This window comes from Ruditapes philippinarum, unplaced genomic scaffold (genome assembly GCF_026571515.1).
Source record: "Ruditapes philippinarum isolate M1 unplaced genomic scaffold, ASM2657151v2 ctg1047_1_1_1_1, whole genome shotgun sequence".
Taxonomy (NCBI): domain Eukaryota; kingdom Metazoa; phylum Mollusca; class Bivalvia; order Venerida; family Veneridae; genus Ruditapes; species Ruditapes philippinarum.
This window is the reverse complement of record NW_026859122.1, coordinates 22,142-38,067: the sequence shown is the minus strand read 5'-3', so window position 1 is coordinate 38,067 and position 15,926 is coordinate 22,142. Positions and strand designations below refer to the sequence as shown.

The 15,926-nt window shown below is 30.8% G+C and overlaps 1 protein-coding gene across 3 annotated transcripts in view; it reads right to left on the bottom strand.

Moving 5' to 3' along the window:
• The window catches only part of LOC132755317 (neurexin-3a-like), a 59,957-nt gene extending 47,253 nt beyond the window's left edge, over positions 1 to 12,704 (bottom strand). For 2 of the 3 annotated variants that reach the window (XM_060746171.1, XM_060746173.1), the window contains exons 1-3: positions 12,538 to 12,704; positions 10,629 to 10,789; positions 4,905 to 4,931 (exon numbers count right to left, since the gene is read on the bottom strand). In XM_060746171.1, the coding sequence (XP_060602154.1) occupies positions 4,905 to 4,931; positions 10,629 to 10,789; positions 12,538 to 12,673 (324 nt within the window). In that variant the 5' untranslated portion in view covers positions 12,674 to 12,704. The remainder of the gene's footprint in view (positions 1 to 4,904; positions 4,932 to 10,628; positions 10,790 to 12,537) is intronic. The other variant, XM_060746172.1, reaches the window with a different exon arrangement.
• Between the last annotated feature and the right edge of the window lie 3,222 nt (positions 12,705 to 15,926).

The window sequence follows — 15,926 nt, the reverse complement described above, 5'->3', positions numbered from 1 at the left end:
TTCATTGTTTCAATTTATAAACTTCATGTAACTTAGCATCATTTAAACATCAACCAATACAAAGACTGGGGATACTAGCATATGTTTTTTGTTGGTATTTTTCTTTAAAATTATAAGGGTGAAATTTGAATTACCTCTATGTGAGAGGGGGGAGGGGTGGAGGGGAGAGGTAATGGATCATACATCTTCAATAATTTTGTCTTGCTCTTGATTGTCAAAAATACATTTTGGCATATCTTTATTACAACATAATGTTCAAGAGATTTTGAGAAATTGCAGGTTTAACAAATAAATGACTTATATTTTTCAACTTTGCTGAAAATTGTGTTGGCTATGGCTTACATGACATACAGGGAGCCATGCCACTGATCTTTTAATGTAGTGCAATTAAAGAGAAAACTCTTCATCACTGTCCAGCACAAATACTGTTCCCAAAACCACTATTAAAGTAAGCAGTTCTCCAATGATTTTCCTTAAACCTGATGAATTTTAAATGGACATGTCCAGTTTTCATTTTTGGCACTGTTCATTATCAATTTTGGGGAAATCTAATGTTACAGCATGGTCAGACTGCATGGATGTGAAGGATCTATGCAGTTGGCCTCAGGCTCTATACTAGTGGCAAAGACTTAAAGCAGCAAAGTAAAAGCCAAAGCAGTTAAATAAATGCCAAAGAACTAGAAATCAAAATATTAACTAAAAGTTTAAACCAAACTATGATTAAAGGCTTACTTGGTGACTAGAATGCTTATTTCAGCTACTGAGTTTAGATAATTATATGCCTGGATAGCCAAATTGTACCATATATAACATTAATTGTTTAATAGTCAATCATATCTGAGAACCATATAGTTACATACACATGTAATCCTCTAAATAACCCCAAAAGGTAATCTAAGATTATATATGCAATAAAATGGAAATATCAACATAATACCAGTGTCTTCGTAGTCAAATTAATTTTTTTCTCTCTGAATTCCCAGTTCAGAAAAACCAAGAGTCTGGCAATAGACAATTATTCTCTATAGGTCTGTTTACCCCAATACATCAAATAGAAAATACATAAAACAACAAAATGATAGACTACCAAAGAAGGCAATAAATACAAACAGAAGCCAGATTGGTAATGAAGACATCTCTTTACTTTCCTTGCTCATCAACTTTAGGAATACAAGTGACCCACTGAATAAAGGTAAAATGGAAAATCTTTAAACATTATTTTGGTTGTCCTTAAGTTTTAATAAAATTTCACTACAATTAAACTATGTGCTTTATTAACAATAAGTTTCATTCAGCAATCAGACATTCTTCGAGTTTTTATTCAAACATCAAATCCACTTTGAGGTTTTATTCAACCATCAGATCCACTAAGGTTTTATTCAACCATCAAATCCACTTAGAGATTTTATTCAACCATCAGATCCACTAAGAGGTTTTATTCAACCATCAGATCCACTAAGAGGTTTTATTCAACCATCAGATCCACTTAGAGGTTTTATCCAACCATCAGATCCACTAAGAGGTTTTATTCAACCATCAGATCCACTAAGAGGTTTTATTCAACCATCAGATCCACTAAGAGGTTTTATTCAACCATCAGATCCACTAAGAGGTTTTATTCAACCATCAGATCCACTTAGAGGTTTTATTCAACTATCAGATCCACTAAGAGGTTTTATTCAACCATCAGATCCACTAAGAGGTTTTATTCAACCATCAGATCCACTAAGAGGTTTTATTCAACCATCAGATCCACTAAAAGGTTTTATTCAACCATCAGATCCACTAAGAGGTTTTATTCAACCATCAGATCCACTAAGAGGTTTTATTCAACCATCAGATCCACTAAGAGGTTTTATTCAACAATCACTTAAACAAATATTATTTACTGAATAGTATATTAAATCAGATACTCTTGGAAAAAGAATGAACTTTTCACAAAAAAGTGTCCATATAGGTTACTGATATGCCTCCACTTAATTTGCTGTCACAGTGGCATAATATGCACCTACATAAAAACATTTTATAATAGTCATGTGTAATATAAATACTTATCATACATAATAACAACAAAATAAATAATAACAACAAAATAATGAACCTAGGACTGGTTATATGCTTTTATATAATTGGACAAGTATTTTCATGTGTCACTTTGACCTTGACCTAGTGACCACAAATCAATGACCTCAAAAACAGAGACAATCCTTTTATATGTCAAGTTTTTTTAAACAGGCATATAAAAGGTAATTCCAAGAAGTGGGTCATGACACTAGCTCTGTTGTTTGAAAAGTGTAGCTAACCAAACTTTATCAACTTTATCATATAAACAAAAAGCTTAATTCAATAGTTCAGTCTACAAGAAACTTTTATTTATAGGCTAATAGCTTTTAAAGCTAAAAGCTGTCTTCACAGACAAGGAAAATAATGGCATTTTTCGATTTTAATAGTCAAATATACTAAAAGCTATATTTTATATGTTTTGCCAAGTGCTTATTTATAAGATGCTAAATTAAATAGTCAGGTAAACTAGGAGTTTCATTGAAAAGTCAATAATAATGTAAACTAGAAGCAAGAGTCAAGTAAACTAAAAGCAATAAGCAATAGTCAAAATCAACAAAGAAACTTTTAAGTCAGTAGATAAGTTAACTAGAGTAAAGAAATAAGCTAGAGTAAAGTAAACTAGAAAATCTCATTTAGACCCAGACAAACTACATTGTAAAAGCTATTAATAGTCACATGAACTAATATAAACACTTTATTTTATTGAAAAATAGGAAACATTGTTATAATAGGAAAGAAACACCAAAAATAAAGCTTTACTGTTTACAGTATGACAATATTTCTGTCCATTGACAAAGATCCTCTAAAAAAAGGGTCTTAAGTTAACTGTGTTGGAACTAATTTCATGTAAATCTATTGAGAATAATTATGTGTCTCAATGATTCTTAACATTGAATACTAGAAATAAAGTAAACATACACAATGACTATACACAATTTATGGCAAACAAGAGCCATAACTGCGTTTATCATAAGGGCAAAAGGCAGATCTATTCACCTCTGACAAGGCTTGCTTTTATGGATAAACAAACAAGAGCTGTCCATAATACAGCTCTCAGTACTTGTCAGTATGAAAAGGGGCATAACTCTGGCAAATATAACTTAGGGTAATGGAACCTGTGCCCATAAAATATGATAATCAGAGAAAATAACTATGTGGAGTTTCAACCCATTATATACAGTAGATTTTGAGGTACCAACTTGCACAAAAAAAACTTAATCAATTTAGTATGATTGTGATACCAACCCAACACCAATGCCCGGATGAGTACAATAGCTCTCTCTATTCTTTGGGGAAAAAAGTTGAGCTAAATAAAAATAAAAATATTGTATCCAATATTAAGCACCTGTCTATTGTTTTGTAAGGTTTCATACAATTTTAGTTTGAATTATAAGATACAATCATACAAACCCACAAACAAATGATATTTTGATATTAAGACATGTCCTTTAGGGGGGAAACAGACACACAATCTTACACAATCAGCTGGTTATTGTAAAAGCGCACACAACAATATCCAAGATAATCCTTTATTCTGTGAAACAGAATAATTTTCAGCTACAATATTGATAAAAGTTAAACTGTATTGAATATTAAGAATAATGTAAAGAAGATTTTTGACAAGGAAAACAGGCTTATTTTGGGATGTTATATAATAGATTGGGATGTAGTATATAATTTTGTTTTACACAAAACATGAACAAGAACAAGAAAACACTTGAAATAACAGATGCCAGCTGCTTTTGAGATATAATTTTTTATAATTCAAAAGAAATAAAGCATTGAATAGATGAAGTTGGAAAGGAGAAGGTACTAATAAAACAAAGTCAACTAAAACTTACGCAACTATCTAAAAAGACAGCTGACAGAAATTTTGTTGCCAAAGTATAGGACTGCTTTAAGCGTTAATAGATAAGTTTATATAATGATAAAGAATCTGATTTATTGTTACAAAGAATCCGATATACATTTTATATCATTTAAAGTACTGATATAAAGAATCTGATATACTAATATAAAATATATGATATACTGATATAAAGAAACTGATATATTGATTTAAAAATAAAACAGATATATTTATATGAAGAATCTGACATAAATAAGTATATAAAGAATCTGACATAAATATGTATATAAAGAATCTGATATAAATATATATATAAAGAATCTGACATAAATATGTATATAAACAATCTGACATAAATATGCATATAAAGAATCTGATATCAATATGTATATAAAGAATCTGACATAAATATGTATATAAACAATCTGACATAAATATGCAAATAAAAAATCTGACATAAATATGTATATAAAGAATCTGACATAAATATGTATATAAAGAATCTGACATAAATATATAATATAAAGAATCTGACATAAATATGTATATAAAGAATCTGATATAAATTGTATATAAAGAATCTGATATAAATATGTATATAAAGAATTTATATAAATATCTAATATATAACTAATAAAATAGAAATTTATTTTAATAAAAATCTTATATTACTTGTCTGGAAAATCTGACTAAATATCATACATAATTTGAACTAAAATATTTTAAATTAAGAACTGTTGTCTGCATATGATGTCTCTTCATGTTTACAGGGAGATAATCCACTGTCCATTAATAAACCACTGATAACTAAAGAGAAAGTTTTTATCTTATTTTAAATTAAAAAATATAAGCCAAACCAGAATGTGAAAATGATAAATGTGAAAAATATAAAGATAAAAAAAAATCATGCATTTTTGTCTGTGTGAACATGCATGTACATGCAAAACATGCCTGGGATCAAAGCCACATGCTTATCATACCTATTACTTACATCACAAAATGTACGGCCGTAGGTCAGCTAGTGTGAAAAATATAGAAAAACACACAGAAACTTTGTAAAATATGCTCTCATCTAGTGTGGCATTCTCTTGTTTCATTCGGCATTCCAGACTATATTTCACTTAATGCCTAATTTAGAATGTATTGTCTAAAACTAAAACTTGAAATCAGTTTGAATATTCTTGGGGACTGAGAGCTTTTGAACTGCAAACTTGTCTTGTATTTTCTTTGTACAAAAATGCAGTAAAAAAATAATTTTATAGTAATTTCATGCATAATATACTGTATATATATATGTAAACTAGAAAAATAAGCAAAAGGAATTGTGAAGTTTTCAGTGAAAATAAAAGACCATAAAGTTAAGAATATTCAAAATAATTTCAGCACTGCACAACTGAAGAAAAGATCTGCAAAGCTTTAGAAAGCAAGCACTTGCCAGAACTAGATCTTTGCTTCATAGTGTTTAATTGTTCAATATATAACAGTACCAGTGCCATAAGGCTAAACTTCAACATAATATAGTTCTCAAAGCCACTTAGGTATACTTAGAAACTACTTTTAAAAAGTCAAAAGCATATAAATACAGGTTTTTGTCATCTATAAAGTTACTTCTGCAAAAAAGAGACATGCCAAAAGCTAGATATATTTTTTTCCAAACTGAAAGATGGGAAAAAATCATTATTTTTTGTCTTCATTTTGAATTTGCTTCTTTATCACTAATTTTTCAAAAGTACAAAAAAGTGATGTCAAATAAATACCTGAATGGATTTTTGTTTGAGAAAACAAAACTGAAAAATCATTTCAATTGGGGTTTTTAGGCCAAAACAATCAATTTGTCTGAAACATGAATTCTCTGAAACTGTGCAACTTCAATTTGCCTTGAATGTGAGTTCTGCATGCTGCCCGTGAAACAAGCATCTTAACTATAATCTCTTTAGCAATTCAAAAGAAACAATTGAAACAGAATTGCTGGCTCAAATTTTTGAACTTTAATGGTGATCTTGACCTGCAAGCGGTGGATATGAAGTTAGAGCTCTGCACATCAACACTGTGAGATAAATATTTGACCAAAGTATCATGAACATCTATTGGTTTATAGAACAGTCATGAAAATTATGAGAAGATGGATGGTTGTAGGGAAAAGCAACCATTTCAAATGGGTTCTTCATGAGTGGGTTCTTCATGAGTGGGTTCTTCATGAGTGGGTTCTTCATGATGTCTTAATGAGATGAACTTATTACTAAAGTACCATTTATATCCCTCAACTAGTTCAAAAGATATGAAGCTGATACAAAAAGATTAAACATTGAGCTGTGACTTTTACCCCTAAAACCCGAGTTCTCCACATCCAAAGTATCATTTGCTTCAAAATTAAAACAGTAGCCACAAATATGACACCTCAATCCTTTGACCTTTATTAGTAACCTTGACCCTGAAATGGGTCTCCAAAATGTTGATGATGCATGACATCTCAATAACACAGACTTAGGCCAGTATCATGAACATTCTTCTAAATGACTAAAAGATAGACAGCAGACACTGATTTGTTGGCTCAAAACTTTGACCTTAAAATGGAACTTGAACTTCAAACTGGGGTGTAAAACCTTAGCTTCAAACTGGGGTGTCTGTAATTTGGGGTCTGCATTTTTTTTTTAAATGTCTCAATGAGTTAACAATTGACCAAAAATTCATCAATATTTCTATAAAACTGCTAAAGGTAAAGAGCAGACATGAAAATTCTTTTAAAACTTTCTTCTTTAGCTGTAACCTTGACCTTGAAGTTGGTATATATGAATCCTGGGTTCTGCACCCTGTTTCAGTCTGATAAACATTTTACTTAAGTTTCATGAACATCCCTCAAAAGGTTAAAAAAATATACAGCAGACGCAAAATTGCTAGCATTACATAATAACAAATCGCAATGGGCATAATAAAATGACATGTCAAGACAAGTGAAGCAATTTCATCTAAAAATGTACTTTGAGAACCATAAAATGAGAGTAAAGCCTTTACTTCCTTACAGTTCCAATACAGGAGTGTTCTCATTCTATACATGCACTTTAACCATTATAGGAAACCGTTATTTGTATAACTGTATTAATAACCAGCATTGTCCAACCATTATGACACTTAGGAGAGTATAATGTCATCACGGCAGAACAAAACTACTGTATCTCAGAACTATGACAGTGGTAGATACAGCAATTCTGTGTTACTATATTTACATCATTGATTCTGGACTGTTGCAATCAGAAAAGTAACAAAATATACCACTTAAGTGTCATAAAGTTTCCATCACTTTCATCTGCATTAAGGTTACAAAGAAACATTTGCCTTCAAGAAATCTCCTTCATGGAGACTAAAAGCTTGTGTTTTACCAGCCTTTGTATTCAATGCCACCTAAGTAACCCATTTTTTGCCTCTTTAAGACTTATTATATTGACAAAATTTAGGCAGATGTTATTGTATCTTTTGAAAGAATTGTGTAAAAAATATCACATTATAAACCAAAGGAGACAATGGTGCTAGATGAGAAAAATAAAGACTGTTACACTGTGCTCTTATGTCAACTTTTAACTGTTAACTGGCTGAATTTACAAAATGGACTTTGGTGTAGTTTCCATCTTTGGAACTGCTTATTAACAACTTGCAGGATATCAAAATGAAAAGGAAAGTCAACAAATAGTATAGAGACTTGTCAGACACTGGTTAAGTCTAGCAACTGGCTGTATACTAGTTGCAAAGGCTAATCACTTTTGATTAAAGGTTTTAATTATCAATAAATGAATAAAATGATACTATTTCTAGGTTGTGTTGACCTTTAATCTTCATACAACATGTTTCTAAGTTCAATTTAATAATACAATGTAGTTATAATTTCCAATTTTCTAAATAAACATATCAATTAAACTTTCCTCGACATATATTTTTCTTTTTTGCTTTTATGGATATATAACTTTGATATAATAAAATTTTGTAGTATGATGTATGAGTTTTTAGTAAAAAAACATATAATGGCTTTGTTTTCACTGTCATGGTGACAAATATACAATAGTGTTCATTTTTTAAAACTTTTATGGTTGCAACATCACTCAGTAATGCAAGTATATTACAATATTGGCCTATAAAGCCACCATTATGAGAAACTTAGTAAATTTATGGCACTGCGTGAGTGTTTAGCATATCACATGAGCAAATATATTATATCATAGATATATATACTGTGTCAAAAACAGTGTTTCACATCAAATTTGGCATACATTTTGATATATGAGAATACATATACAATCAAATTTATCCTCTATAATAAATGTGTTACATTCTTGTCTAGGAAAAAATGTGCATTCTAGGACTGAAAAAAGAAACTGAAAATTGTCTTAAACTGTTTCATGCTAACCTAATAAAATGCCAACTCAGCAAAAATCATTTCTATAACAGCATTAAAAAATTGTGCAATTTTAAGTTGAATTTGTCATGCAAAGACCATTAGCATCCAAATTAATTTAAAAATTTAAAACACATCCAATATTGTAGTCAGAATAATTAAAAAAAAAATTTGGAAACAGGAATCAAGCAGAGCTGGGATGTAAAAACCGATGCCTATCTTTAGCTGGGGACTTTTAATATTGAGAAGTCAGCTGGAAAAAACATAAGAAGGGAATAAGAAAAGACTGGGAAGATGGTTTAATCAATTCAATTGTATGCAGATTTCTTTGATAATCATTTAAACTTGTTACTTCTATGAAAATTGGCATCTGCCATCAATATTATTTCATACCGAAAGTTTTCACTTAAAACTATTCCAAAACTGAATTTTATGTACTGACCACCCATGAGTATTTTACTACATAATGGGAAATAAAAAAAATCTGTATTCAATCTGTAATTCATTATTTTATTATAATGTTAATCTCGTAATAATTTCCCCTCATTGATTCAATGGTATTTATTGCAATAAAAAACAGATACTTTAACACCCTCCGAGTCAATATAGCAGACATTCTGATGCATATCCTCATACTAAATTTTCATAAAAAACACAGTCTTCCCATGAATAATGGCAAACTGGCAGTTTATATACTGCTTTGCTGACATTTGAGGGTATTATTAGGGCAGTTTATGAAGACAGTGTTAGAATACTCTTCTTAAAGCAGAAAATACTCTTCCTTTAGGAGGTACTTTCTCACTTGTTATTTATCGTATGATAGCATCTTATGTCAAATATGAGATTATATTTTTAGTGAAAAAGATTGAAACATTGCTTGGAGGAAAAAATATCTGCCATTTATATCATAATTACAGCATAAAGAAGAACAAAATAGTGATTTCTAAAAATTGAAGAACTGCCAGAAATCTGAATCACAAGTTCATTGATTTTGTAGGAAAACTCTTTTGTTTTGCAGGAGATTTATTTATATATGGTTAATATTTAAAACTATTTTATTCTGTTAAAATCAATATTCAAGCTCTGTAAAATTTATCATAACAGAAAATTTGTCTTGTAAGGTTCTCTGCCATTCAACCTTCTATCTGCTGGTATTGAAAGTGTTAAGCCCTTTATTATCAGTATAGATTTCTAGTACATCAGTGCATTTTGACCTCACTATACTGTTGGTAGTTCAATTTTTATATTTTCTCATTGAAATCCCTTGAAATTATAATTGATTGATCTAAATTCAAAGCAGGGCAAATCAATTACACAACTTCAGTATGTTAAGGCTTAAACTGCTGTGCATAGTCGGAATAAGGATTGAGTAAAGGTAATAATCACATTTGCGACTCCCTAAAAACAGTATTGCACAGTAGTGCATATATTTTGATGTAATTTCATTTGTGTTATATAATATTATTATTAAATTAAGGCTTAAAGATGTGCTAAATGTTAGCTTTACATTATAGGCGCGTTAATGAAAAAGTGTTTCTTTTTTACTTTAAACAGTATGTGATAAAAAGAATATTATATTCAGGTAGATTCAATACTAATTCTATTGAACTTACTGAATAAAACAATGTAAATTGGTATTTAATCTACACTTATTCAATATTCTCTATTTATTTAAGATTTTTTTTTCGTTGTTTGTTTTATATTTGTTTGACTTAGAAAATTTAATACGCAAATTTAAATGAAGCATTTGGCAGATTTATGAGAGGTCTAAGAGTGTGAAGTGTAGTATTATCTAATATTCTATCATAATCAACAGAGAGTTAAGGCAATCAACAGAATACTACATTTGAAATACTAGGAACTAAGGACAGTCGCTACTTAAGTTTGAAACAAAATAAAGTATTAAAAGAAACAGGTCAGGAGGACAAAAAAAACCTAAGGCAGGGAAAGGTATGGTCAGAACAAGGGCAGAATAAAGTGTAATCTACAACATTCCTACAGCTGAGTTTAGTCAAAAATAAGATATCTGCACTAGTTTTGAAAGCATTTGCACTAAACCTACATCACTATGAGAGGGAAAACTGATACCCTGTTATGTAAGCTTGAAGTATCAATTACTTGTTAATTTTCTTTATATAATAATATCATGCTGATGAGGACACCTGCTCCAGCTATTATAATATATTAGTTTTTATTAATTGTATTCTGTAATACAAGGTTCACCTGTTTTATAACACAGAAAAACATAAGTTTTTTTAAATTTCTATACATCACTTATATAACTGTCACAACAGCAAATATATAAATAATAAGTTTCCATGGCAACCTTACCTGTCTAGAGTTTCTGGACACAACAATCTCGTGCCACTGACCATCATCTAGTTTGTACCCGCCCATGTCTACCCTCTTGTTGAAAGGTCCAGACCCCAGGCTTATATCTACATGTATAGCTCCGTTCAACAGTGACACCTTCATGTAATCATTGTCTTCACCTAAAATAGTGAAAAAGGGAATCCCTAAAAAATGTCCGAAACAGCAAAATTGAAAATGTTGCAGGCTTGCTTTGATTGAGCTTGTTCATGGACAGTGCTGGTAAATGCAAGCTACCATCCACATGCCCTTCAACCAAAATAAAAAAACACTCTGTTAAAACAGTCATCTAAAATATGTAAAATAAAAACATATGAGCTATATTTGTCAAAATTGGGACATTTGTTAAACCATACAAAATACCATAGAAAATATTTCTGATATTAAATTAGCATTCAAATTTACATAGAATTCAGTTTTAATAATCTTAACGATTTAAAGAGTACCAATTAATGAATACTGATATTGCTTTTGAAATAATGAGGTAATTATAAAATAATAATTCCTACAGGAAATGTTTCTCTCAGCAGTAAAATTTATAACAGACAACTCTGTCAGAAAGAGAACTGAAATTTATACAGGTTATGTTTCTGTAAGATCTACCTATGTCAAACATTAACATCAGTATAAAAACAGGTCCCCTATGACAAGCTTTCGAGATTGCGACTTCTTTATGAATATCTTATAGTTACAGTGCTGGACAATAAATCCTTTCCAAAAAGAATTCATCCAGATGGCTCAGGGAAGGTCAATAGTTCTGTCAAGGTTTCTTTTTTTGAAAATTTAACAAAAGAAACAATGAATGATCTCTCACTCATTTGAAAGCCAAAAGTTGCTCTAAGACCTTTACTGTGTCAATGAGACTAAAAAATAAAAATGTATGGCTCAAAATGTCAACTTATCTTTAAAAATGCCTTTATTCTTAATAACTAGGTTCTCTAACTAAAAAAGTGTGAATTTTGATTTAAAAAAGGGTGGATTTTGATAAATCTAGGCGAATCTCATCCCCTTATTTAATAGACATTCATTGAAAATTGAAAGAACGATAATTATCCAGATCAAAATGCTCCATTTGACTAATGGATAACATGATACCTGAAATAATCCCAAAAGGACACCTCAGCTCTACCAGACTGTACCTCCATTAGTAAAGCTGGATAGTGTTGGTGTGACAGAAATGCAAACAAACTTGAATGTTTTCTGTAACCAACTTGAATGTTACCTGTAACCAACTTGAATGTTACCTGTAACCAACTTGAATGTTACCTGTAACAAACTTGAATGTTACATGTAACCAACATAAATGCTACCGTTAACCAACTTGAATGTTTACCTGTAACCAACTTGAAGTGTTACCTGTAACCAACTTGAAAGTTACCTGTAACCAACTTGAATTTTACCTGTAACAACTTGAACGTTACCCTGTAACCAACTTGAATGTTACCTGTAACCAACTTGAACGTTACCCTGTAACCAACTTGAATGTTACCTGTAACCAAACTTGAACGTTTACTGTAACCAACTTGAATGTTACCTGTAACCAACTTGAAAGTTACCGTGTAACCAAACTTGAATGTTACCTGTAACCAACTTGAATGTTACCTGTAACCAACTTGAAAGTTACTGTAACCAACTTGAACGTTACCTGTAACCAACTTGAAAGTTACCTGTAAACCAACTTGAATGTTTACCTGTAACCAACTTGAATGTTACCTGTTAACCAACTTGAATGTTACCTGTAACCAACTTGAATGTTACCTGTAACCAACTTGAATGTTACTAATGTAACCAACTTGAATGTTACCTGTAACCAACTTGAATGTTACCTGTAACCAACTTGAATGTTACCTGTAACCAACATGAATGTTACCTGTATAGAAGAGGAGTCCATTCATCTCTGTTGTCTTAAAGTGCATACTCAGCTCATCATTACTACTGAAGAATGAGTCACCACGTCGTGTGAGGTCATAGGTTAAAAACTGTGTTCCCTGGAACATTGCTTCCATAGGCTGACGTTCTAAAAATAGAAATATCAAATATTGTTTAATTTTGTACAAATAAAAACAAAAATTATGCAGTTTTCTTTGAAATAATCAGCCAGCCATGGTCGTTGGGCTGTCTACAAGACTGAAATAATATTTTTGTAAGAAAAAGATGTATATACAATTTGCATCGAACATCTATTAATTTCTGACGGAACTGTCTCCATGGATACATCATTTACTGATTTAAAGCATCTTTGTTTCTGATAAATTTCACATTTTTTATTCTTATAATCACATAGATATATTCATGGGGGCATCAAAATTTGCATTAGTCTAGAAACTCTTCGTAATGTGCTGGGTGAGCCATATCTCACTTCAACTGTCCCTCTAAAAATATATCTCATATTCGCAAAATGCTTGGTCCGGATTTGAGACTGTTTTTTTCCACAGTCCTAAGATTTGGTTCAGTGATTTTTCACCTTATACAGTATAACAGAGGCCTATAAAAAGTCTCTTTCAAATCAGAAGTTTCTTTTAAATCATGCAGTTTTCTCAAAAATCTGAACTTAATCCAGCTTTTTTACTTCCCAAATTAGCAATTTTAGCAATATTTTTTTTCCAAAATCAAGAGGCTAAGGCCTCTTCCCAATTAAGTGAGAAAAACCATTGTGGTTATATAGGATATACATTTGTATGAGAACCAACACATTAACATTTCCGCATTACCCTTCCATTATACTAAGACAGTACATGACATAAATGTATGAAAATAGCAAGTAAATTAAAAAAAATATGACAATGTACATTTCTTCAGATGATTTAAGATGGATGGCAACATAAGAAACACAGTTTCAAAATACCAAACATACATGTATACATAATTATGCTTATCCATTCTGCAAGACATATTCATTAGTTCGACCTACTTATCACAGCCTTCACATGTCACAATTTTTTTTAAATTGTTTTTTCAAGTTTCGAAATGAAACTCTTTAAATGGTTTTATATAATTTTTATATTCTATTTTTGTAGGTTACTTCACAGCTAAGCACAAACAATTTACCAGTGACATTTTCTTAAAGCTGATTATCTGCCCCACACGGCTACATAAATTTGGAAACAAATTAAGGAAATGTGTTGTTCCAAGAAATTAGTCCCCTATCTAAAGCTACTTAAAACAATAGTTGCTATAAAGACTTGTTGATGTAACCAGAGTGAGTCAGTTTTAACTTGAATTTTACAAGACTTTTACAATCCTAATGGCTGTAGTTTAAGAATCATAAAAATTCTTAGCCAACTAGTGGCATCTCAATCTACCTCTGCAACCAGTGCAGACTAGCTAGTGCAGACGACAAGATCTGTGAGCCAGCACATCTTTGCCATATCATCATAGTGTGCACTTTTCACTATTCAGTCATTTTATATTTCAAATTTTTCCTGAAAATGATGAATGGTTTGATCAAGATTGATAGATGTACAAATTCCATTTAAGATATTTAGCCCAAGTAAGAGATAATAAAATCCCATTTATGCTAGATTCAAAGCTGAATGTACTATGTAGGGTAAAGAAAAAGTAACATTTAACAAAAAGGTAATGTTTGGACCATATTCTTGTCATTTCACCATTCATCCATCCAGTAAAGAATAGAGCTTCTCTCCCACTGGCACCACACACAGACTAAACCTCTGACATTACCCCACCACGTGATTACTCATACATTCAAAATGAATTAATTGTGCACGATAGCACGATAGCACAACAAAACTTGACAGTAGAAGTGTGTATATCAAACAGATTAAACTGAAAGTAGATCAGTCATAAAAGCATCATTGAAAACTTATGTTTGTGATATTGTTGCATTTTTTGCCTCCTCTGAAAGATCCTTTCATCACTGATGTAACACAACATGGCTTTTATCTCAGAAATCAGGATCCACTTTGTTATATCTGCTAATATTAAACCGCGTTTTGTATGATTTCATCATATCCTATTTCATTTTGTATTATAAAGTGGGAATAAATCACACGCTATCCAAGCTTGCAGTCGATGGCGAATTAGTGATAATCTTGCATGTATCTCAATATTTTGAATATTTTCTCGTGATAAAACATATTTTTTCTGCCAATAATTTGCTGAGTTATCTGTCTACAGTAATAGCATTGAGAAAATATTCAAATTAATCATCTCTCTAATTTTTTTACGTAGTTAATATTGAGTGTTTTCCTCACGCATCTTACAGAATAATCCTCAAAAACAAAGTTGCTACTAATACAATTTTCACATTAAATTGTTTTCAATGATATAAAATTTAATGATCCGAAAATTGATAAAAGATAATTTCCCATATAATGTGCAGAAGCATGCTATACACACTTATATCATACAAAATTGTGCAATTTTATTGCAGAGATGTAACACTTATATTTACAATCTTGGCGAAATTTTGAAAATTAAACGTTTTCAGTTAAAAAATTACTAAAATTTAATTCTTTCAAAATAACATTTGATTAGCAGCTTTAATGTAATTAACCCAAGCATAGCTAAATTCACCAAAAAAAACAAAAACAACACAGATGATATCTAAAAAACAAGACATATCTTTTGAGGCAAGAATTGTTTGCCTGAGTAAAAGGCTGCATGAGCAAAAGTATAAAAAATCTATTTTAAGCATTGATGACCTTTACTCTGATAATAGTATTGAGTTAGAGGATTACTCAAGGTTTATGCTTGCTAAGTATGAAAGACGATTTGGTCAGTAAATGAAGAGCGATTTTTAGTAACAGCGACCATGATCTTGACCGTTATCCCAGTAACCCTTAACTCTACTTGAAGTTAGGGGACTACCCAATATGTATCTACCAAATATGGAAGATATCAGTCAATAAATTCAATTGCTGGGAGAAACTGTAGGAAAGCTCAACCGAACTGTTACAGAACGATGAAGCAGTCTATAAATTATGGTCTGTGAAGTTGTTTTTTTTTTTTTGGGGGGGGGGGGGAAGCATTCATGGAGCATGATAATGTTTCTTATTACCAATTTTCTGAAAACTTAAAACTAGTAAACAAATAAATAAAAAATATATGGTATTGTATGAAATAAGCTAGGCACCATATAAAGAAATTCAATTCTACTCTAGACAGTTTTAAATCAAATGTTTTATTTTGATCACGAGCCTCTCTGTCTATCTTATACAACATCATTTTTTTCCCTATACACAGCAGCACATCAAATTTTGCATCATTTCTCAGACATCAAAGATTGTAAAAGGAAAA